Raw genomic sequence first — 24,753 nt, 5'->3', positions numbered from 1 at the left:
CGCAGTGGGTAGCCGCAAGCTATCACAGCCGGGTGTCCACACACTGAAGATGCCGGCCTCCTGGTATACAGGACAGCCGGTGAAACGGGCTGCGGGAGACCCACCGTGGGACCGAGGGACAGGTAAGTGGCTGTTTTTTAAAAGTCAGCAGCTACAGTTTTTGTAGCTGCTGACTTTTGTTTTTTGACAGCGTGAGTGGAACTTTAAGAACATGCACAGCTATCTGACATCTCTATGCCTGCTAGCATGTCTCCTGAGTGCATTCAGGGAAATACATAGGTGCCTGTGACTATGTCAGCTCTGCTTACAGCATAGGATCTGTGCTAATCAGGAGAAAGCTGGTAGGAAGGGGTTGATGTTAAAATTCCTAGGAATCCTGCATCCTAAAGTGGCAATGTGGATCAGGAAACATCCTCATGTAAAACTCTGTAAACAGCAATTCACAAGCTAGGTGCTGTGAATAGAACAGGACAATAATCAGCTGTCAGCGGATAACTACAGCATTACTGAAGTGATGCCGATCTATGTCATAAATCACTGCTGCTGAGTTCTCGATCTTGTGAAGGCAGAGATCAGCAGGGAGAGGACACCCTCTCCCCCACCCCTTTGCAGTGTATTACACGGAGGCTCTTTCTGGTCTTGTCTTCAGCACAGTCTGTCACTCACAGCAGAAGGGGAGTGGTGACACCGTTTTTCTGCTTGTGTCGGATTTATTCTGTTCAGAAGAGCAGGGGGGATTTCTGGAGAAGGGGATTGCTTCAAGATACCAAACTAAGCTTAAATGCTTAGTAAAGGTAAAATCTATTCAACTGTAGGATTGGTTTGATTTGTGTTTTTAGGTTTACAACCACTAAGATTATTTCTTGTTAAAACCAATAATAAAATGACCGCAGCCAAGTTATCGTCCAAGAAATTGTCTGTGTTTGGTTTATTTTATATACTGCCTGCAGTCCCATGGGTGCTTTTAAAGAGAAGCAGTAATGACTGGGCTTATGCAAGAACTTTAATATTCCGTTTTAAATTATCATTCCTTCATAGCCTTTTAAAAGAATAACCAACAAGGCAAATGATCAGACAGAGAGCAGTTTAGTAAACAGAAACAAGGAAGCAATATTGTAAAAATGATTTTGGATGGCATAAATCATGCGTACACTGCAAAATAGTGAACTACACCAACTTATGAAAACTTTACAGAGTCTTCACAGCAAAGTTTGTTTCAATCAAAGTAAAATATGGCTAGATAGAACAGCTTCTATGAGACTCTTTAACTACAGGGAGTCTAGCTGAGAATCACTACTTCAGTAACATTCAATAAACCTTCAATAAACAGTGCAGAACACAGCTACTTGTGCTTCTCCTCATAAACAACATCCCTCTCAGTGAAGTCCAGGGTAGCTCTGGTAACACTGGTGAAATACTGGATGGATCCAAGACCCAAGGACAAAAATCTACTCCACTGGAAGTGTAGTACTCTGCTAGAAATCAGGAAAGGACTTCCAGAGAGACTGCATGGTATTAGTCTCTTACCTGGATGCCCACACACTGGTTCTGACAGTGGAGGGCTTCTCACCTGGCTGCAGATCACTTTCCCAGCTACTTCTGCTTCATCAAGTGTGGCCTCTGAGTTGCTGAGAGAGGGAGGCAGAATAACCTTTCTTCCATAGGTGTGTCCAGGAACCCAGAGAGATGTGGGAAATGGAGTTAAAGAGTCCATGCCAGAATCTAAGTATAATGAGTAAATAGGCACTCTGCTACAGTCTTAGGAGTAGGGGCAGAATGACCAGTTGGAAACTCGGGCACTGCCCGAGGGCCCGGGGTCAGTAGGGGGCCCCATGAGATGCCCCTGGTACCTTTTTCATAGGCTTTTTTGAGTTTGGTCAAGGACACAGGGGCCCCATGATCCCCTATTGCCCGGGGGCCCCATAAGTTGTCAGTCCGCCCCTGGTTAGGAGTGTTGGTGTTATGGTAAAAACAGACAAAGAAAACAGCGAATGCTCAGGGATCCAATTAAATCAGCCGCAATTGCACAAAAAAAAGAAACCTGGGCCTTACATATAATACAAACAGAAACCAGTGCAGCGCAAAAAAATTACACAGTGTAAAACTGAAAAAACATATTAAATAATGAATAATTATTGGTGATGATAATAATAAATCAATAATTGATATAAGTGATAGCAAATATAGGTGGATGGAGCGCTATGATTGGCGCAATAAAGTAAGTGCAACTGTGAAAGTCTTAAAGCAAAGAGTGTTCAGAAGGTAGTGAAGGCATGACACAATCGGGTCAGCATACAGTGTTGCAAACAGATCCTATTGCACAGGTGGTATCAAATTATTCCATGTGGCTTTATCCATGAGGGAGATTGATAAAAATGCACACTCACCAGATACACATAATTAAAGCGCAATATGTTGAACAAAAATCTGCAGGAAGCCCCCTTTAAATGGACCAAACAGACAGCGTGGGAAAGAATCTCTCCTCTGGATATGTGACTCCTCTGTTATGATGTTATGGCACAAATGTTTTCTCTGACCCTTACACTTGCACAGCTGGAGTGTAAGGAATTAAAGGTCACTTAAGACAGATGCTGCCCTGTCAGCTGGCTGAACTCACATATGGGTGTCGTGGTACTAAAGGAGGAAAAGCTGTTCACTGAATAAGGTGAAGTTGCATTCACTTTAGGTACCCAATCAAGTAGAGGAGAAAGTTCAAAATAATGTTGCTATCACCTGATTGGATTATTAAAGTGATATTAAAGGCATTCTTTTAAAATAATAAACATGTCCCACTTACCTGCCCCAATCTTCCTCTTCTCGGGTCCCCCCCGACAGCACTCCTGGCCCCTCCCTCCTGCCAAGTGGCCCCAAAATGAGCAGCTTGCTATGGGGGCATCCAAGCAGGCTTGCTCCTGAGCCGCTGCTCTGCATGTCCATTCACACACAGAGCATGACTTAGTCCTGCCCCCACTCTCTCCTCATTGGCTCACTGGCTTCCGCTGCTGTCTAAGCCAATGAGGAGGTCCCAGGAGAGCCGCTGCTCTTGTGCACATTGCAGGATTGCGATGGGGCTCAGGTAAGTATTAGTGAGGCTAGGGGATTGCTGCACACAGAAGGTTTTTTACCTTCATGCATAGAATATATGAAGATAAAAAAATGTGAGCCTTTACATAGCTCAAAAAATATTCACTTTGATAAGTGAAAAGTCCCTACTCTTTAGCAAATCAACCCCAATGTTTTTTAGCATCTGAAAGCAAATAATTGTAGCAGATTACAGAGTCCTGTAGTTAATAGGAATGTGGACACCTATAAGAACAGGTCCGACATTGTTATGCACTCTCAGAGGTCGGGAGATGGTGTGTAGGGTCAACTACTTGTATTGCTTACTTCTCTAAAGTGCAGATGCAGATGATAAAACAGAAAACAAGAAATGCAGAAGATGCACAAAAACAACTTTTTGAATGTCTTACATTTATTATTGATTTATTTGTGCTTTAGCACCAGGCTAAAAGTCAGATTCTTGGCAAGAAATTTAAGATAAGGAAAGCTGCCCTTTGTGTGAGTACAATGTTCTTCCTCCAACATTCTGACACACCACCTGCACCCTCACAATTGCTCTCCTTTAGTAAATAAGTCCCAAAGGGTCAGTTTCATCTTTTTTTTTTATTTTGCTCTGGCATTGCTGTTTCGTCAGTTAGTCTAAGGCTACCCATACATGTATAACATTTTCTCCTTTGAACAAAGGAAAAATAAACATTTCCTCCATCAATGCTAAACAGCATGGATGGAGCAGTCTCCCTTGCCAGCACCTGGGTATAGTACCAACAGGGCCTCTCATGGCAGCAGGAATTGGATGAAATTAAGGCAGGCTTACATGTAAACAGTGCTTAACAGAATTCTTCTTTTCCCAATAGCTCTATACCTTATCATTCAATAAGCAGTGTATAGTATTACATTTAATTACTTTGTATGCAAAGGTTAGCTATGCAGTTACAGAAAATACAATAGGTTTCACGAGTAGTTTCAAGCTCCAAACTGTATGAGAATTGGATCACATAATGTAACCAGTTCTGTGTATTGCTTGGATACATTTTCATTTCTTCTTATGCCAACTATTAAACTACCCAAATGTAGGAATCAAGGTGATATGGTGATACAAATTTGGAGATTTTGCTAAAAAGTTAATGGAGCTGATTTACTAAAACTGGAGAGTGCAAAATCTGGTGCAGCTGTGCATGGTAGCCAATCAGTTTCTAACATCAGCTTGTTCAATTAAGCTTTGGCAAAAAAAATGGAAGTGGATTGGTTTTTGTGCAGAACTACACCAGATTAAGCACTTTTCAGTTTTAGTAAATCAACCACAATGTCTTGTAACACTCACTATACCTTTCAGGTCCTCCTGGTCACCTCTAAACAAATCTCTAATTTGGTCAGCTTGCCAAGGGCTAGGTAGTGTTTACAGGACACAGCTCCAGTTTTCCCTGTAGCAATACAATAGTACCCAAAATCATAAGTTTCATGATAGGAGTATGAGCACCATTACTTTCTATGGAAGCAACATGCATATGGGCACTATCATAGCACTGCAGGGAAAGCTAAAGCCATGGCCTGCCAACACTCTCTCTCCCAGGGCAATATTCAGGATGGAAAATTTATTTAGAAGTGATAAAGATGCCCTAATGTGAGAAAGACATTTGCACTTTGACTTGAAAATGACAACATAAGTATTTGCAGCATTATAAATAAGAGAAGCATAGTAAAACACTTCACTTTGAAAATGTAGCATAAGCAATGCCTTGTAAAGTGTCCATTAAAATTACGGTGAAATAGTAGGAAGTGGGAAAATTGCAATGCATTTTGATATATTAAAACTAAAGGTATGATATATTATCTTCACACCTTTCCAAATGGACCCCTTAGTGTGATATTGTTCTAGAAAAGAACCCCAAAGAAATGGTTCCAAACAAAATTAGTGGCTAAATGGTTAGCACTTCTGCCTGGCAGTACTAGGGTTGTTGGTTTGAATCCCCACCCACAGCACCACCTGTCTGGAGTTTGTATGTTCTCCCTGTGCCTGCATGGGTTTCTTCCCCCCACTCCAAAGCCATGTTGGTAGGTTAATTGGATCCTGTCTAAATTGACCCTAGTATGTGAATGTATGTTAGGGAGTTTAGATTGTATGCAGGTTAGGGACTGATGTAAATGTGCAATATATATGTAAAGCATGTGTAAATTGATGCCGCTATATAAGTACCTGTAATAAACTAAAATCACTGCATATCTTAGAAAAACATCTGTAAATGGCAATGAGGACTTAAGCCCCAAATGACATCCCTTTGCTGCCAAATGTATAGAATGTTTATTAATATTTACTTTCATTTTTTTTTCTTTAATTCTGTTTTAACGCCCTTTCATAGCATGCTACGAAATCATTCATGGGTAAATTTATAATTTTTGTAATAGTTATATAATATATATATATATATATATATATATATACTGTATATATACATTTTTTTTGTCATGGCTCTCTATTTTACTGTATCTTGCCTCCATTTTGACAACATAAATTAATAACAACCAATTCATACACTCTCTTCATAAGGTCTCTTTATACTAATTCCAGCTGACACATTTCCAACACCACCCACGCCACTAACACTGACTTAAAGTAACTATAGCAGTAAAAGTGGAGTTCCAGTTGAATAAAAAAAAAATAAAAGTCAGCAGCTACAAAAACTGTAGCTGCTGACTTTTAAAATATAGACACTTATCTGTCCCTCAGTCCAGCGGTTTCCTCACCATGGCTGGTTTCACCAGCTGTCTTCTCTCCCTGGTGCCGGCATCTTCACTGTGGGCAGCCAGCTGTGACAGCTTGTGGCTTCACAGCTGGGTGCACACTGCGCATGCATCAGTAGCTCTTCGCTTTGTGAATGGTCCCATAGTCTTCTGGGACCTGTCACGTGTCCCAGAAGACTATGGGGAGGGAGCAGGAGGACATCTTCCGCTCGCCTTAAGCGATCACAGCGGAAGTGGGAGCAGGTACTTGTACTGCTCCCCACTCCCCAAATCCTTAATGGGGAGCAGGGGAAAAGGTTTAAAGTGGAACTTCCCCTTTTGGGTGTTGTTCCGCTTTAACATAACGTCTTTTTTTTTTTCATTTGGCTACACATTTTTAGTATTTGGGATATTTGAGTATAAGTATTGTACTGTTCTTAAAGCTAAATTCCAGGCAGATTTATTTTTGTATGGGAAAAGTAAATGCACCTAAATCATTCATAGTATCAACCATCTATAATCCTCTGCTCAGCAACTCCCACTCTAAGAGATGGAGGCTCAGTCCACTCAGCCAAGGTTTTGCACAGTTTTATCAATCTATCCCTATGAGCTTGTGTACAGGAGAGATGACTCCTTCTCCAGTCACAGGTCAGAGTGGGTCCTGATTCAGGCTTTATTGCTTAATTAAGTTGTAGTCTGCAGGAGGTCCAGGATTTGGCTGGGCTCTCTGCCAGAGGTGCTGAATCCCAAGAGAGGTTATACTGTATCCATCACACTCCTTACAGGCTTACCCACAGTTCATGTAAGGTGCTGTAGTGAATTAGCGCATGACGTTGCCATGAAATCATAGGAATAAGCAACAGGCAGCACAGACCATTGTTTCAGGACCTCTTTTCAGGACAGAGTGATCATCACCAAAACTCTTAAACATTCTTGGCTCCATCTACTTTGTCATGCAGCTAAATGTCACTTGTTTTCAGCAGGAAGTGTGATTATACAATGTAAACTCAAACTTCAGAATAGTCGTTGGCTGGAACTGCATTCATATGAAAAATAAGTTTCTCCAGAGTAAATTTTTTTTTCTCTACCCCATTTTCTGTATTTCCCTGGAACTCCTCACTTCCCTATCAAGTTCTTGCCAAACACCCCACTATTGCTGCTACTTGGTGAACTTGTACTAATGCATTTGAAACCCTTAGGCATCTCCCCCTCCTTTCTTCCAATTCCAGGAAATCCTAGTTTCCCACCTGGCCAGACTGAGGTGTCTTTTGAGCCTCTCTGTCATGAACAGAGGTATGGTTCAATTTACTGCATTTAGAGTAGTAAATGGCTTTTGCCCACTCACATGCCCCACAATTCGCTATTCTCTAAGTTGGGTCCCTTACACACTTTACAATTGTCCTGTTTCTTCAAATCTGTTAATAAGGCATGTTTATTTATGAGAGATTTCATGCCTTTTGAACAGAAATGTCATAATTCTGGACCTTGACATCATACTTTAAATGGGACCTATCAATTGTTCCTACAGTAGAATGCTCAAACTACAGTGTTGCTGATGTCTGCAGAACATTTCCAAATACACTTACTCTCCTACAAACCATCTATTAGCAGAAAATACTGCAAACTAGGGTACAAACTCGTCACACGATGGTATCAGACTCCTGCAAGACATCATGCAATGTATTGGAGATGTGGTGAGTCACCAGGTGATCTCCCTATTTTCTGGTCATGTCCGGTTATTAAGCCTTTCCAGGTGTGCAATGTACTTACAAAATGTACTGACTGGGTAGCTCCAGATTCATTCTACTTCCTTCTACATCACAATGACAAACCCCTGAAGGCCTTCAAGAAATCTGTAATACCCTTACTTAATGCTGTCTGTTAGTGCATACCTGCACATTGGAGATCTGCAACCCGTCCTTTAATTCAGAAATGGTTTTGTTGTATTGTGGATATTCAACATATGGAGGAACTAACTAGTAAGTTACAGTTGTGACCAAAATTATTCAACCCCCACTGAAATTGAGTGTTTTGGCCAGTTTGACATTGCTTTTGATCATTCAGTCATCTTGCTTACATTTACATTAAAGAGGCACTTGTAGGTCAGACAAATATAACATAACAGTTATAATGAAATAACCACAAATGTCTTTTCTGTGCTCACAGCATTATCAGTTTTATTCAACCCCCAAGTGACATTCAATCTTAGTACTTAGTACAGCATCCTTTTACAGTTATAACAGCTTTTAAACGTGAAGCATAGCTTGACACAAGTGTCTTGCAGCGATCTACGGGTATCTTCGCCCATTCTTCATGGGCAAAGGCCTCCAGTTCAGTCACATTCTTAGGCTTGCGCACTGCAACTGCTTTCTTTAAGTCCCACCAGAGGTTCTCAATCGGATTTAAGTCTGGTGACTGCGATGGCCACTCCAAAATGTTCCAGCCTTTCCTCTGCAACCATGCTCTAGTGGACTTGGAGGTATGCTTGGGATCATTGTCCTGTTGAAAGGTCCAACGTCTCCCAAGCCTCAGGTGTGTGACGGACTGCATCACGTTTCCATCCAATATCTCCTGGTACTGAAGAGAATTCATGGTACCTTGCACACGCTGAAGCTTCCCTGTACCTGCAGAAGCAAAACAGCCCCAAAGCATGATTGACCCTCCACCATGCTTCACAGTAGGCAAGGTGTTCTTTTCATCATAGGCCTTGTTCTTCCTCCTCCAAACATAGCGTTGATCCATGGGCCCAAACAGTTCTAATTTTGTTTCATCAGTCCACAGAACACTATCCCACAACTTTTGTGGTTTGTCCACATGGCTTTTGGCATACTGCAGTCGACTCTTCTTATTCTTTGGAGACAGCAAGGGGGTACGCCTGGGAGTTCTGGCACGGAGGCCTTCATTACGCAGTGTGCGTCTTATTGTCTGGGCTGAAACTTCTGTACCCACATCTGACAAATCTTTTCTCAGTTCCTCAGCAGTCACACGGGGACTTCTCTCCACTCTACGCTTCAGGTAGCGCACAGCAGTCGAAGTCAGCATCTTCTTTCTGCCACGACCAGGTAGCGTTTCAACAGTGCCCTTTGCCTTGAATTTGCGAATGATGCTTCCTAAGGTGTCTCTTGGTATGTTTAACATCTTTGCAATCTTCTTATAGCCATTGCCCTTCCTGTGAAGAGAAATCACCTCTTCTCTTGTCTTCCTGGACCATTCTCTTGCCTTCACCATGTTTGTAACCACACCAGTAAATGTCTAGAAGGAGCTGAGTATCACAGTCATTTTAAAGCTGCCTAATTGGTGCTTATTATGCTTGATTGCTGCTCGGTGACATCCACAGGTGTTTTCAATACCTGATGGAAAGCACCTGTATGAACCTCTGTTCTTCAGAGTGGTAGTCTTTAAGGGGTTGAATAATTGTGGCAATGAAGAAACCACATAAGAACCATTTACTACTGTATTACATAAACAATTGATGTCATTTTAGTTGCATTTGGGTAGTTACAACGTCCTTGTAGGATTTGATTCTGAATACAATTCCAAATGTACACTATAGTCCCTAAACCCCTTTACAGCATTGGGGGTTGAATAATTTTGGTCACAACTGTACATGACAGCGAGGAACAATGCCATAAAATGTGGTTTTATCAAAATTTATTTGCCTTCTCTTATGAGTTCAGATAAATCCTGGCTGGGAGTTTTCAACCCTCTAGGCCCATCTACCACTTTCTACCCCCCTTCTTCCTCCTGGACCGGTATGCTGTGTTGCTGTCCAGCTGGGTGTGCTGTCTCATGGCTTTTCTTCACTTTTGCAAGTTTTGTTTTTTTGACTGTGCTTTCTGTGTCCTCTTCAGTTTGTTTCTTAATAATCCCTCAGACATATGGATTTGTACCTCCTCTCTGGCATAAACACATGGCTAGATTTTGCCATACGTATGTATGAATGAGTCTCGGACACATACAACTCCAACATCTGTTTATTCTCATTTATTGTATTCCACAAGATAAGATTGTTTTATACAGTTTTGTATATGCTTTCCTTTTTCTATTGCATTCTGATCCCTCAAATGAACTTTTCCTTTTATCAGGACTTCAGGACTTGTATCACTGTATCTGTGCTATTTCTGTGTGTGATGTGGCCTGTATTCTCATGAGTAATTACTTGTCAATGCTCTCTACTTTTCTTCTGTGATTTTCTTATCTTGTATTGTACTACAAACCTTTAAAGGGTAACTCCACTTTTGTGGGGGAAAAATAGCAAATAAAAAAAACATAGTGTATACAATTGTGACACATGTCATATTGTAATTGAATGTTATTAAAAATGATCTTTTCTTTTCAATCTGCAACACTGTAAAATGCATTGCAATATGGCTACTATGGCTATCTGGAGGTGTTCTGTATACAAAATGTGTACAGAATGCTCCCCAGAAACATCATTTTTGTTTGTGTGATTGGCTCACTGATTTCCCCAGAAGTCTGCACTAAGATACAAGTCAGATTTCAGTCATCTCCTGCAACATAAATGTAATTTTTGGTGAGATTCTCCCAATAGGAAATCATATCTAAAGGGATGCAGACCCTGCAATTTTCCTCATTAGAGCTCTGCAGGTGCAGCAGCTGATTGATAATTATGAAACCACTCCCATTAGATTCACTCTGTCTCCAGAATGACAAAAGGTAGGATTCTGCAACAAAGTTTGTTAAAATTCCTGCAGTGAACACCCAGAGGGGAATATGTTTTCTCAACATAAGTGGAGTTACTCTTTAAGAAAAAATGCAAAAGAAACAATACTCACTTTAATACCTGAAACCAAGAGAGAAATCAACCTCAAAATCTGCTTGTCATGGGTATACTTAGAGGACACTAATTCGCAAGCACGAGCTTCTGTGCATTCGTCATGCGAAAAATGAATTGCTTATAATGTCATTGCAATGAGATAAATTTTACAAATCAGAGTCAATGGAAAAAACTGAAAGCATTCCAAATGAACTAATTTCACCCTTTCTAACTATAGATACTCTAGTCAAGTTTTAGTTTCTGGTCTGTATTGCAGGACAACTATTTAGAAAAAATTAATTTTACTTACTGTTGTGTCTTTTGAAAATAAAATGAAGGGATATCTCCTCAATGGGACACAGGCTGGAAAAAATAGGGAGGTTGTAACCCTTCTACTCTATAGCCAAATCTAAAAATAAACTTCAAATTCTAAGGACATACATTATTGTAACTGCAGAAATTAGTCACCAAGCCAATTGCTGGTTTTTGGTTTGTGGATCTTGTGGTTGGTACAGTTATTTTTCTAGGCATGAAATGTGTCAACAATGGTGAATAAGTATTACATTTGTGAACTTTGCTAAACATAACGATATTCAATTCTTCAGTTCTTAGAAAAATGGTAAACACTTAAGATACTAGCAAAAAAGAAACATTTTTCATGGCTTTTTACCATGCTTTCTGTGTACAGTGCCAACATTGTGTCATTTTATTACATTTCAAAGCTTAAATTGAGCATTCAAGAAAGAAAGAACTTGAAAATGTGGCAGATTCTATTTAACAGCAACAATCTCAGTTCTTTGACCTTAATCGTATTTTCTACTTTAGTCTGTCTCTACACTAAGATGTGTAATGCTTTGAGGTAGTTTGTGAAAATGTTTCCATTTTATATACACTTTCACTGTTAAACATTTCTTTTAAGGTTTCCAAATTCCCAATAACCAAATTAAATTTGTAGATTCTTGAAGTTGGCCATTATTTTCTTATTTCCTTTATAACTCATTTTTAGTGTTACACTCAGGATAACATCAAAGTATAACCATGCTATGTTGACTCACATTAGATCAGGTTCTATGTGAACCACAAATGATTCCTTTTTTGTTAATGTTAGCTCAGAAAGAAATGTCTGCCATTAATGCCTTCCTATCAAATGTGGCAAAATTACTTGTATTTAATCAGCTTGTTTTAAACACACTTACAAGACCCCACAGTAAAAAAAATTGTATCCTGGTAATTGTATGTGCTTAGTACATGAAATGATAGTATTTAGTATGTTAATTCTTTTTTTACATGCACTTATTTAGATTTTCTTCACATTTACATGTAGACCAAGCTATCAACCTGCAAAGGTGACAGTTACAGGAGTTGGAATACACTGTATAATACTGCTGGGGTGTTTGCAATAATTAACTTTATTTATCATACGGGAATATATTTTTATTTATATAGCACCAATATTTTTATGCAGCATTTTATATACTTTACATTACATTAGCCTACAATGTAGAGTTCCTATTGCATATGCATTCATACACAGGGTCAATTTTGGAGCCAATTAGCCTATTAACATGTCTTTGGAGGGTAGGAGGAAACCAGAGTACCCTGAGAAAAACCATGCAAGCCAGATAGTGTCCTGGCAGGGATTCAAAGTTAGGGTGCCAGTCAGGGGCGGACTGACAACTCATGGGGCTTCCGGGCAATAGGGGATCATGGGGCCCCTGTGTCCTTGCCCAAGCTCAAAATCCTATGAAAAAGGTACCAGGGGCATCTCATGGGGCCACCTACTGACCCCGGGCCCTCGGGCAGTGCCCGAGTTGCCAAATGGTCAGTCCGCCCCTGGTGCCAGTTTTGCAAGGCAGAAGTGCTAACCACTAATCCACTATTCAAATAGCCTACACCTGTTTTCCAAACGATAGCCACAGTAGGTTACTGCAACTGCTTAAAAGTGTTTGCTGGAGTCTGGTTTTAAATTTTTGTCTCTTACCTAAATTGTCATTAAACCCAGGCTATGAAATACTCTAATTACATTCTATATAACAGATTGTGCATACTCACAAAGCCACTAATGCATTGTGTTGTGTAGAGTGAAATATGCCTGGTTGATTCTGCTGTCAGCTCTCCCTTTCATCTTCTCTGTGTCCCCATTGCAGGCTGAGATTGTGTAAACCAGCTGGTGTCCTCTACTGAGCATGCTCCCAATTTGGTTCCCTTCTATACTCTTAATTTCCTCCTTTTTTTTATCTGTGCAGCCCACGTGAGTATAGAGTCACACCTGTGGGCATGTACACAGTGGTAAATGACACTCCCTTCCCTTCCTCCTCCTCCATGTCCTCCTATTGCTAAACACTATGGGGGTGGGATATAGTATGCAGATTGATTACATTCACTAAGAAACCCACAAAAAAAAAGCTTAGTTATCATATAAATCAGTTTTCATTTAATCAAATTTAGTTGCTTATCCCTGTAAAGTGAAAAAGAGCCTTGGAAGCAGATGCTGTCTGAACAAAATGGTGTCAATCATCTTTAACTCTGCCTACACCATGTTAACGCACAAAAATACACATTTGATGTCCAATAAAGATTTCTAGGAAGCTGTAAAACAGGTTTTTGATATTTAGAATTTAATTTTATTGCTCTTCTAAAACTGTTTATTTTTAATCATGTGACTAGCACAGCACTAATCAGGATTTGAAAAAAATACAGTGGCATGATAAATATGATTTATGTGAATGAATTATAGCAATTAACACTTCTCTGTTTACTATTAGTCTACAGCCCTTTTAAAGCTACAGGCTTCCATCTTAGACTACCCTATCCCCAGGGTGACAATGCTGCAATGTAATTTCAATGTCAAGCAGCGTTCTCTCCCTTTGGGCAGTAGAAAAATAACAGATCTACTGGCAGGATTAACAAATCATAAATCTATGCCACGGGGGAACTCCACAACACAAAAACTGCTAGTTAGAGACTGCCTCATAAGTGTTATTATGCGCATAGTTTCTCTTTAACAGGTGGAGGAAAACCTTATTTATTGGTTTACTAAAAATACTTTTTTAGTTTATTTGAAAAGTAATCAACGATTCTATTTGTTGTTCACTGTTTAGTAAATATTAGAGTATCAAAATAATGCCATTTGTAATTGGTCTGCTTTGCGTGCATTTCTCCTCTACCAGTTTAAGACTTTAGGTAATGAATCTAGAATGTATTAGCATGCTATGCTGTTTCAAGGACAAGGGGATTTCATTGGCGCTCAGATAACATGTTCTCCAGAGAGCTGATACAGGATGTTTACATCACTGAGTGGCAGTAGAATGCTTGATTTTAAAATAGCAAACAGAACAGCCCCGTATAATATTGCATAGAATTTGAATTCTAAACTAAAATTACTAGCCAGAAATGCTATGCCTTTATTTCTTGTATTCTTCAGCTCCATCTAGTGTTCACAGATGTAGCAACCTGATCCATCCTATGTCTGCTAACATGCGTTGTCTTGTGTTTTGTATCCTTCTAGATATCTGCAACATAATAAGATTAGGACTGTATCTGTGAATGCACTCAGAGGACTCCACAACTTAACAAAGCTGTAAGTACCATCTTGTTTTACATGGGAATTTACCTGGTAATATTTACCTATAACCAATGGTTTATGATAAACATAGCAGAGTAAACAAATTCCTACAGTCATGACCAAAATTATCGGCACCCCTGTCAGATAATGCACCACTTCACCCAGAAAATTGTGGCAATTACAAAAGTTTAGGCATGTTTATTTCTTTTGTTTGTATTGGTATGACACAAAAAAAGTGGAGAAACACAAAGCCAAATCTGACACATTCCACGCAAAACCCCAAAAATGGACTGGACAAAAGTATTGGCACCTTCAATTTAATATTTATTAGCACACCCCTTGGATAAAATAACTCAAATCAGGGCTTACTGCTTTTTTAGAGTATGTAAATAGCTAAATGTCTATAACCCTTTAAAATAACTGTATCACACCCTAAATACCTATAGCCATTTAAAAAGAACCTATCATACCTTAAACACACTCTATGAAAAAACATCTATATGGCACATGTGTTTGCACTCTGTATTTGACACTACCTTGTCCTCCTACTGCATGTTGTATCTCCTCTTTATGGTTCATAAATAACTATAGAACAAACTATAGGGCTTACTGCATGCTGTGTCTCCTATTTATGGTTCCTAAATAATTCTAGGAGAAATATAGGTAGTAGGTGAATTTACAGCGAGTTGCTGTGGAAGCAAGAATTCAACACACCCAAACGTGTTGAATACCTACAGCTGTCAGGAGCAGCAAAGCAACAAGGATTGAATATACGAACTGACAGAAAGGTAAGTACAGATACTCTTGTTTTACAAGTTTTCCTAAGTTAAATGAGAGCCTTTGGTGACAGAGTCATTCTGTGGGGTTGATTTACTAAAGGAAATTAGACTGTGCACTTTACAAGGTGCAATTGCACTCTGTAAGTGCAGTTACTCCAGAGCTTAGTAAATGAGCAGAAGCTCTGCTAACTTCCATCATCCAATCATGTGCAAGCAAAAATGCTGGGGTTTTTTTACCTTGCATGTGATTGGGTATTCTTGGAAAAAGGAAACTTTACTTCATTTACTAAGCTCCGGAGCAACTGCACTTGCAGAGTGCAACCGCACTTTGCAAAATGCACAGCCTATTTGCCTTTAGTGAATCAACCCCTAAGTGTAAGGCCATAGCCTTCAGGAAGATGTCTTTAGATACCACAAAAAAAACTAAAGCTTCTTTGTACATTGCATCTCACAAGTGGCTTGCTTGCATTCTGTCTCAAAGAAGTTTCTTGAAACACAAACTAAATATTTGGTAGCAGCTGTACTTGTGCTATATGTGAAATGTTTTAGGATGGGAGATGTTAATTTGATTTGATGCACTGCCTAGTCAGTCAAGCTACCTTTGCATCCAGAGATGGATTTCTGCATAGCCAACATAGGTCACCTTGGGTAGCAAGGCTATCAGGGACAGTACACAATGTTGCTGTTAAAAGACATTCTGTTATATATTCTTTTTATCTAGGTTTATTGTCTCTTCTCTCCTTGTGCCTTGTGAGGCATGTTACTAAGGATGGGAAGTCCACCGTGGCAGTAGGCAGCAATGGAGTTGGAAGTTTCAGCAGATTCTTTTGAGCAAATATTTGAAAGAATTTACATTGTATGGTTCTAGGAAGCTTTTTTGTATTTCAATATTTTTATTAATTTATAAACAGTTTAAGGCAGGAGCAATAAAACACGCCCACGCAGGGGCTATCATTTGCAAATAAAAAAAATTTTAAAAAACAGTGCTCTAACACCAACAGAGCAAAAGGTGTGCCCACACAGGGGCTATCAATGGCACATAAATGACAAAAACATTAGTATAACACCAAAAACAAACAGAAAAGGAAAGAAGAGTACAAAAGGAAAAAGATAACAAGACAAAGAGCAGGGGTCCAAGAACGCCAATACCAAGCAACATCACAACCCCAGACTAGCCGGGGGTAGTGTGGGAAAGGCATATTGCAACCACGGCTCCCAGATTTTCAAGAAGTTCCATCTGTTCATTAAGCATCATAGTGGTCATATGGTGCCGCACCCCCCGAAGAGGGACAAATGGGCTCTTCAGGCCTGAGCAATTGTTCTATTGGCCGCCAAAAACAAATAGGAAGCCAACTTCTGCTGGTGAGCCAAGAGGCCCGGTATGGGACAATGAAGCAAAGCACACTGAGCATCCTGGCGTATGGAGCTAGGAAGCTTTTTTAAACTATAAGTTCACCTTTAGTTAAAGTTTACAAAATTCCCCCTATGCAATTCCAAATCCCATAAATAATAAATGCCAGCAGTTCTAATTTTAAAATGTTGCTGTGGCTTTACTTTTCATATGCATCCATTGAGGACCTCTCTACAGAAACTACTAGCCCCTCGATACCTCTCCATCCTACCGTTTGAAGGATGGACTGGATGCTACAAGTGTGTGCCTCCTAGTGGGCCATTCAAGCTGCATGCATGTGCAGTGTGCATTCTCCTTTTCTAGTTGCAGTGGCTGAGTTTGGCCACTAAAAATGAAGTCACACTTTAAAGCGGTAGTAAACTCAGCATTGTGATTTTTACATACAGATAAGCTTACTTGTAGATAAAAGTAATATCTCCTAAACGTGCAGTCTGGCAGCCGGTGACTTCACCAGCACATGCGCTCTGAAGGAACGGCATACTCATGCCATTCCTTTGGAGCTCTGTGCCATGACTGTAACGTCATCGTGGCTCAGTCATTCAAGTGGCTGGAGCCCGCAGAATCGGAAGGAAGACCGGGTGAAGCTGGAATCCCAGTCAATTAGTGACAGCGCACTGCTGGAGGGCTCCATTTCAAGGTACATTTTTCATAGTGTGCTTGTACAAGATGCATACTAGCACATTATATTACCTTGCAGGCGGATCAGACTTTTTTTTTTGTATATAACTCTACTACCGCTTTAATCTAAACACCACTGCACAGAAATGTTCACTATAGGTTTACACTTTTCCATTTAGTAACTGATATCTAACATAACTTTGTCATTTTTTTATTTGTTTAAGTCATTTTTGTTAACCTTGTAACCCAAAGATGGCTTTCAAAATCTATTTTATTTAAGTGATAAGATTAGACATAGATAATGTATAAGGAATTTGCCCATAAGACTGTTGTTTTTTTCTGTTTTTCAGTTATTTGAGCTATAATGCAATAAGCACCCTTAAACCTGGAGTGTTTCGAGATCTTCACAGGCTGGAATGGTTGTAAGTCCTATTTCAATGTGCAATTTGTACTTGTACCCAGGGGTGGACTGACAACTCATGGAGCCCCCGGGCAATAAGAGATCATGGGGCCCCTGTGCCCTTGCCCAAACTCAAAAAAGCCTATGAAAAAAGGTACCAGGGGCATCTCATGGGGCCCCCTATTGACCCTGGGCCCTCGGGCAATGCCCGAGTTTCCAAATGGTCAGTCTGCCCCTGCTTGCACCAGTGTTGTAATGTATATCTTGTTTGTCTTTCTGCTGTGTGTTCTTAAAACTGAACTGTATCAGTTTTAGATAGATGAAAATCTATATATTAAAGTACAATCTAATTTTTTCTGTGGCAGTCTGTTTTTAACTTTTTGACAGTAGTAATATGACTACAATAAATAGCTGTTCTATTTTTGTAGCAAGAAACCTAGACAACAATTGCATAAAGTTCATACATCTCATTCACCCTTCTTTAGTTATACTAACTCTTACTGTCCACTCATGTGCAGTCAAAAAACGTCCACAATTATCCACTCTTTCCCTATATTTAGGGTTCCTTACATGTACCACTTTTATTCTTTTTTTTTTTGTCAAAACTTTATTCATATTTGCACGTAGTCGAAAGGGTAAGACAATTCCAACATTCCAGGTATTGTGGAGTGCACTGCAGAGAGCACAACCTTGAATGTAGGATCCGTGGGGGGGGGGGATGTAAGAGGAGAGGGGGTTAGTTTGGGGGGGGGATCAGAGAAGGGGTATAGAAAATGGGGATAAGGTGAGTATTGCTTTTATCCTAACCTCAAGGTTGCAAACCTCTGGCCTGCTAAAGAGCCAGCATCTATAAAAAAATGTTTGGACCCATATTGGTAATCCTTGGTGTGTTGGTGATATTCTCCCTTGCTGATTCTGTTTGGTTCCAACCATGGTCGCTGCAACACCCACTTATACACACAGCCATTTTTAATGCAGGAACGTGTGCGTTTGGATTGTGCACTTGCATTCTGGACTGGTTTCCCATACAGCACCCCTGCTGGCTACCCACCATGAGGGTATGTACCAGATGTACCTGCAGAAAACTGGGGCATCACATTCACCGATTGATCCAATCATGAGGATTGTCTATAACTAAATGGCCTCTGAAGATATTGCATCATCAAGTCATTTTGGATGCATTTACAATCAGGAAGAGATTGATGCAATACTCTTTCCACCTGACACCAAAAAAGCATTTTGAACAGATACAGTCACTGACTGATTAAGGAAACTCAAACGCTTGAAGAAAAGACAGGTTGATCTGGAGCTGCACAGCCAGACTCTGTCTGAGTACTACAGAGCAAGAAAAATTTTGAGGGATTTCCAGATTAGAAATCAGCCCACCATTGGACATCATAAACGAGATTTCTGTGAAAAATGGTGTGAGGTTTCCACCCAGAACTCATTGAACATATGTTACTAGTTATTGAAGAGGTCAAGGTTCAGCTGTGCCAAGTGAAATGTGAAATTGCAGTGTTGGAATTACCGACACAGGATACTGAAAATCAGACCTCTGCTTTGCAGGAGATTGTTAACGAGATTGCCACATACACCATAAGACAGAAGCAGTCTAAAAGGAACAAATTCAAACTGGTAAACCAGGATTACCAAGAAGGTAGAGTTTACCCATGGTTAACTGGGACCTCTAGGCCCAGGAGTAGATTATGTACTCGACCTCTACCCCAGAAGCCAACAAAAGGAAGCCACTAGATTTCATCTAAGAGTGAGCGTCTAACTGAGAATCCTTCTACAGACAGCGAAGTCGGCACATCTGGTCACTCCATAGCCCTTGTTACTGAAAGTAGCACACCCCTTTTTCAAAGGGTCGGAGACGGCAAAGAATCAGGAGGGGCAATAATTGGTCACGGATATCAAACATGCAGTAATCGCCAATGCATGGACAGAGGAGTCCGCTAGTTAATCTATCATCCAGATACATCACAAAGGGTGAGTCCTGTCTCTTGTCTAAAGGTCTGTCATTCTGTCCTGTGACTTCAACTTTGAAATAGAAATGTTCATCACATGCCTGATGAAGGGGTCCTGTGAGATTCCGAAACGTTGCTTTGCTGTAACTATGTGATCGTTCATTAAAACTTTTGAACCCATTTTGGTGATCCTTGGTGTGCTGGTGACATTCTCCCTTGCTGATTCTGTTTGGTTCCAGCCGACGGTCGCTGCAGCACCCACTTACACATACAACCATTTTTTACGCAGGAACGCGTGCGTTTTGATTGTACACTTGGATTCAGCACATGATCAAACCTCATTCCAAATCTCATGAGTTTAGCAGGCAGAAGCAGCAGTGCCTTGTGCCTTAAATCTCACACTGCAGATATACAGATATGAGGCTGTATGCACAGGAGTGCCTAGGCACCTTCACATACTAGGAAGTACACTACTGCTATTTTGCAAGAGAAATTAAAGACAAAAAGTGTGTTTATAAGGTTACTGCTTAGGAACAATTAGCATTTCTAAATATTCCCTATAACATAGCAAATCTTTACGTTTTGAGTTTGGGTCCCCTTTAACATGCTCCCTTTAATGACTAGCTGTCTAGAGTTGGCATATTGTCAAGCAAAGCTGTTAGCAAATAAATCATCAGTTTAGGCATGTAATACTTACAGTGAGGGTGATTATCACATGCCTCACACTTCAGGAAGAAAGTGCAATATCATTAGGACCTTCAGAATTGGACAGCAACATGTGTAAATGCTGTTTCTGCACTAACTGGCCACTTTATTAGGTACACCTGTTCAGTTGCTTGGTAGCACAAACTGCTAACCAGCCAATCACATGGCAGCAACTCAATGCATTTAGGCATCTAGAAGTCGTAAAGACAACTTATTATTAATTATTTTTATACAGGATTTCTATAGCACCAACAGTTTACGCATTGATTTTACGAATTGAAGGTAGACATTACAGTTGCAATACAATTTGGTACAAGAGGAAACAGAGGGCCCTGCTCGTTTGTGCTTACAATCTAAGGGTTGAGTGATACAAAAGGTAATTGCTGCGTGGGATAAACTGATGGAGGAAATAAAAAGCAGTTTATTAGTTAGAAGCAGGATATGCTTCTTTAAAGAGAATGGTTTTCAGGGATTGTCTAAAGGTGGATAGATTTGGAGATAGTCTGACAGATTGGGGTAGGAAGTTCCATAAGCATGGGAGAAGCTCGTGTGAAGTCCTGGAGGCGAGCATGGGAGGAGTTGACATGGGAACTAGAGAGTAGATCTTGGGAGGATCGAAGAGAGCGGTTTGGTTGATATTTTGAGACCAGGTTGGTGATGTAGCTGGGGGCAGAGTTGTGGATGGCTTTGTAAGTTGTTGTTAGTATTTTGAAGAGATTGGCAGAGAGGGGTAGCAGACACTGAGTGGTTGGTAAGGTGGATGAGCCTGGCAGCAGCATTCATGATGGACTGGAGGGGGAATAGTCCTATGTAAAGGTAAGCCGATGAGGACGGAGTTGCAGTAGTCGAGGCAAGAGATAACCAGAGAGTGAATTAGAAGCTTTGTGGTATCATTGGTTAAAAAGGGGCATATTCTGGAAATGTTGTGGAGGTTGAGGTAGCATGATTTGGACAGGGATTGGATGTGGGCCTGAAAGAATCATTCAAAATCCAAGGTTACCCCTAGATTTAAGTGACTTTGAATGTGGCATGGTTGTTGGTGCCAGATGGACTGTTCTAAGTATTTCAAAAGTAGCTGATCTACTGGGATTTTCACACACAACCATCTCTAGGGTTAACAGAAAATGGTCAGAAAAAGAGAAAATATCCAGTGAGTGGCAGTTGTGTGGATGGAAATGCCTGCTTAAACCTTGGACACGTTAAACCTTGAACCAGATGAGCTACAGCAACAGAAGAACACCCTGGGTGCCACTCCTATCAGCTAATAACAAGAAAAAGAGGCTACAATTTGCACAGGCTGGCCAAAATTGGAGTCTCGATTTCAGCTGCGACATTCAAAAGGTAGGGTCAGAATTTAGCGTAAACAGCATGGAAACAGCATAAAATCTGCAGCAACTGTGTGATACTATCATGTCAATATGGACTAAAACCTCTGAGGACTGTTTCCAGCACCTTGTTGAATCTATGCCATGAAGAATTTAGGCAGTTCTGAAGGCAAAAGGGGGTCCAACCTGGTACTAGCAAGGTGTATCTAATAAAGTGGCTCATAAGTGTATATGGATAAGCTAAGCATGGTGTGTCTTGAGCAGCTATAGCATCAGAATTTTGTGAAACCTATTTCTGCTAGCGTTTTGGGCTATGATAACAGGCACTACAGCTACTTTTGTGGATATCTGCCTAACACCCAGCATTCCCAGATGGGAAAAAGGGACAAACTTTAGGCCAAATTTATTTGATTAAAGGCCATTCTCCAGTCATGCAAACCCTGGAGAAATCTTGAGCCAAAGACACATTTAACAATGGTCTACAATGGCCCACATTAGCAAAGAAAGAATATGGAAAATTATAATTCACTTAATCACACTGATACTTCCTTCACACTAATTTTTCCTTCATACTGGCAATTTAAAAATAGGCAATTTAAGCATGTAGAGTTCAGTCAAGAAGTCAGGTTTAACTTTTATGTAACTACTTTAACTTTTATTTAAATAGTACATGTATTTATATAGCTCAGTGCAATAGACATACTGTAAAAGAGGAACAGTTGTGGAATAAAGAGGGATAGGTGAACTGAGCTATCTATTTATATACTGTAAAAGACTCAGGAGTGCATATCATGTAGGGCACAAAGTCAGAAGTGCATTTGCACAGGGCGCAGAGCTAAGAGGTGCATATTGCACAGGGCTCAGGAGGTTGTATCACATAGAGTGTAGGGGTCAGGAGTGCATATTGTCCAGTGCTCAGAACTGCATATAGCACAGGGCAAAGGACTCAGGATTGCATATTGCGCAGTAGACAGGGGTGTGTATTGCACAACATGCAGGGTCAGGAGTGCATATACATTGCAGGGCTCAGTAGTGGATAACACACAAGCCAGAGTAAAAGAAAACTTACCTTCCCTCCAGTACAGAGCATATCCTCTCCCTCAGTACAGAGAACTGCCTCACCCACAAATACCCCATCTCAGTATATAGTATCACACTCTGGGAAAGCAGCTAGTACTCTGACAACAGAGAAGCCCTCGGTGCTGGATGGGGGCAAGGACTGCAGGAGGAGCCACTGCTGTTAGGCTGGTACAGCTGTTCTACTCTTTTGTGTCACGTGGATGGTGTAGGGGAAGGTTCTGTACCTGAGCTGTTCGAACAGGCACACTGAAGCTGGAAGTGGAAGTGAGCAGTGCAGAGAACTTCCCCTACTAGCTTCTGTGTTTACAAGTGACAAGTCAATGAGTGGTGAGCCCAGGGGCAGTGCCAGAGGTGGCGGTATGGACTACCACCACATTTCAGAGTACCATCCAATGAAATAAAAAGTTTAAAAAATAAGCCATGTAATACTTGAGCAGACATATAATTCACGCAAGGATACAAACCTTTCAGGAAATCATCTATTTTATCATTTAAAATACCTGAGAAATTATTATTAATCACTATCCTTTTCAATTTTGAAACGAGCGATTCAAAGATAAGTGATGTTGACTACCATGACCTAGCAATTGTAAACTGGCTGCAACAAATTGGTTTACAGCAAGATCTAGGAACTGCACGAGTGAATGGTGTACTCTCCTCCTTTTTTTCCAATAACAAATGGGACTTGTCAGGGTTGTCCACTATCTCCACTCATCCTTATATTATCATTGGAACCCTTTCTGAGAACCATTCATGCAAATCCTGATATTGTTTTGTGGAAATCAAGAACATAAGATTTCAGCATATGCAGATGACCTTCTTTTTTTTTCTTAGTAAACCTATTATTACTTTGCCAATTCTTCTCAGATAATTTAATCTTTATAGAACCCTATCGAATTTCCACGTTGATTACCAAAAATCTGAAGCATTGAATCTTACTATCCCAAAACATGCATTTGGTAATATACAGTCAAATTTGTATTTTAAATGGGCTTCATTCCGTATTAAATATCTAGGTATTTTACTACCTGCTGACCTATCTACATTATATACACCTATTTACTCTTCTATGCTATCCAAATTTTGTTCCGAATTGTCATCCTGGTGTAATGTTTTGAAGATCATTGCAATTTATGTTCAGTTCTGCAATTAATATTCAACAAATTTGTTTGGGCTTCCAAATCAGTCAGGATTAAACATACTATTCTACAGACACAACAAAATCTAGGTGGACTGGGTCTGATAAACTTTATTATTTGGCCATTCATCTCTCAAGAGCTATAGATTGGTGTCGACATTCAGATATTAAGCAATGGGTCACCACAGAATAATCTCTTTCTCCCATACCTCTCCCTGCTCTTCTCTGGAGCCCAATGCTTCCAAATTTGGCCCTACGACTCCATCTTACAATAGTGACTACGTAGAAACACTGTAAACACACTTTTAATAAATGTAGAATTTCCCCTTTCCCCTCTCAAGTCCTACCAATTCTAGACCATCTAAAATGTATTCAAAACTTTTCATGCACTAGAGATAAATATCTTGTGTTTCAATTTATACAAAATTTCAGAATGGTTGACTACCCATCAATTGACATCTGACCCTTCTTTCTCATCAATTGGGCCATTACAAATCGATCATATCTCCAAATTTCTGCGCACCTTTCCTTCTGCCGACTCACAAGCCCTTTCATTCTGCTGTAAACTCTTGCTTTCAGATACAATATGACCAGTTCTAGGATTTGTAAATAATTGGGAACAAAATCTAAATATTACATTTACACCTCAAGCTAGATCTAAAGTGTTAACACTATCAACTCACTCTTCTAAAAGTAATCAATACCAGGAATCTGATATAAATTGCTCTCTCACTGGTATCGTACCACTAAATTGTTACACTCAATTTATCCACTTATTTTAGATTCCTGTTGGTGATGCAACACCCCACAGGTGGACTTACTACATATTTTCTGGACTTGTCCCTAGCTTCACGATTTTTGGACTCAAAAGTTCACTGATCAGTCAGTTCCTAAAGAACTAAGTTTCTTCCTCCTACATTATAATGACATTCCTCTCAAAAAAATACAAAAATTTAATCATTATTCATTTGGTTAATGTGGCCTGATCCTGCATTCCAGCTCTGTGGAAATTCTCTTCACTTCCCACTATGCGGCAATGGTTTTGTCAAGCTCACGATATAGAATATATGCAAACACTTTACAGTTTTCTCAAAAGTACAACCAATACATTTCATGATATATGGTCCCACTGGAAGGACTTCTGTTCTGAAGAATACATCCATGTCCTAACTACCTCTAACTTTATATACTAGATTTGGACCAATTATTC

The 24,753-nt window shown here is 40.1% G+C and overlaps 1 protein-coding gene across 1 annotated transcript in view; it reads left to right on the top strand.

Moving 5' to 3' along the window:
* RXFP1 (relaxin family peptide receptor 1) overlaps positions 1-24,753 on the top strand; it is a 421,535-nt gene that overhangs the window by 305,732 nt on the left and 91,050 nt on the right. Inside the window, exons 6-7 of the mRNA XM_089670400.1 lie at positions 14,064-14,135; positions 17,279-17,350. Of these exons, the coding sequence (XP_089526526.1) occupies positions 14,064-14,135; positions 17,279-17,350 (144 nt within the window). The remainder of the gene's footprint in view (positions 1-14,063; positions 14,136-17,278; positions 17,351-24,753) is intronic.

This window comes from Staurois parvus, unplaced genomic scaffold (assembly GCF_062004578.1).
Source record: "Staurois parvus isolate SC_StPar_1 unplaced genomic scaffold, SC_StPar_1.0 ptg000090l, whole genome shotgun sequence".
NCBI classification, from domain to species: domain Eukaryota; kingdom Metazoa; phylum Chordata; class Amphibia; order Anura; family Ranidae; genus Staurois; species Staurois parvus.
This window is presented reverse-complemented; position numbering and strand designations above follow the sequence as displayed.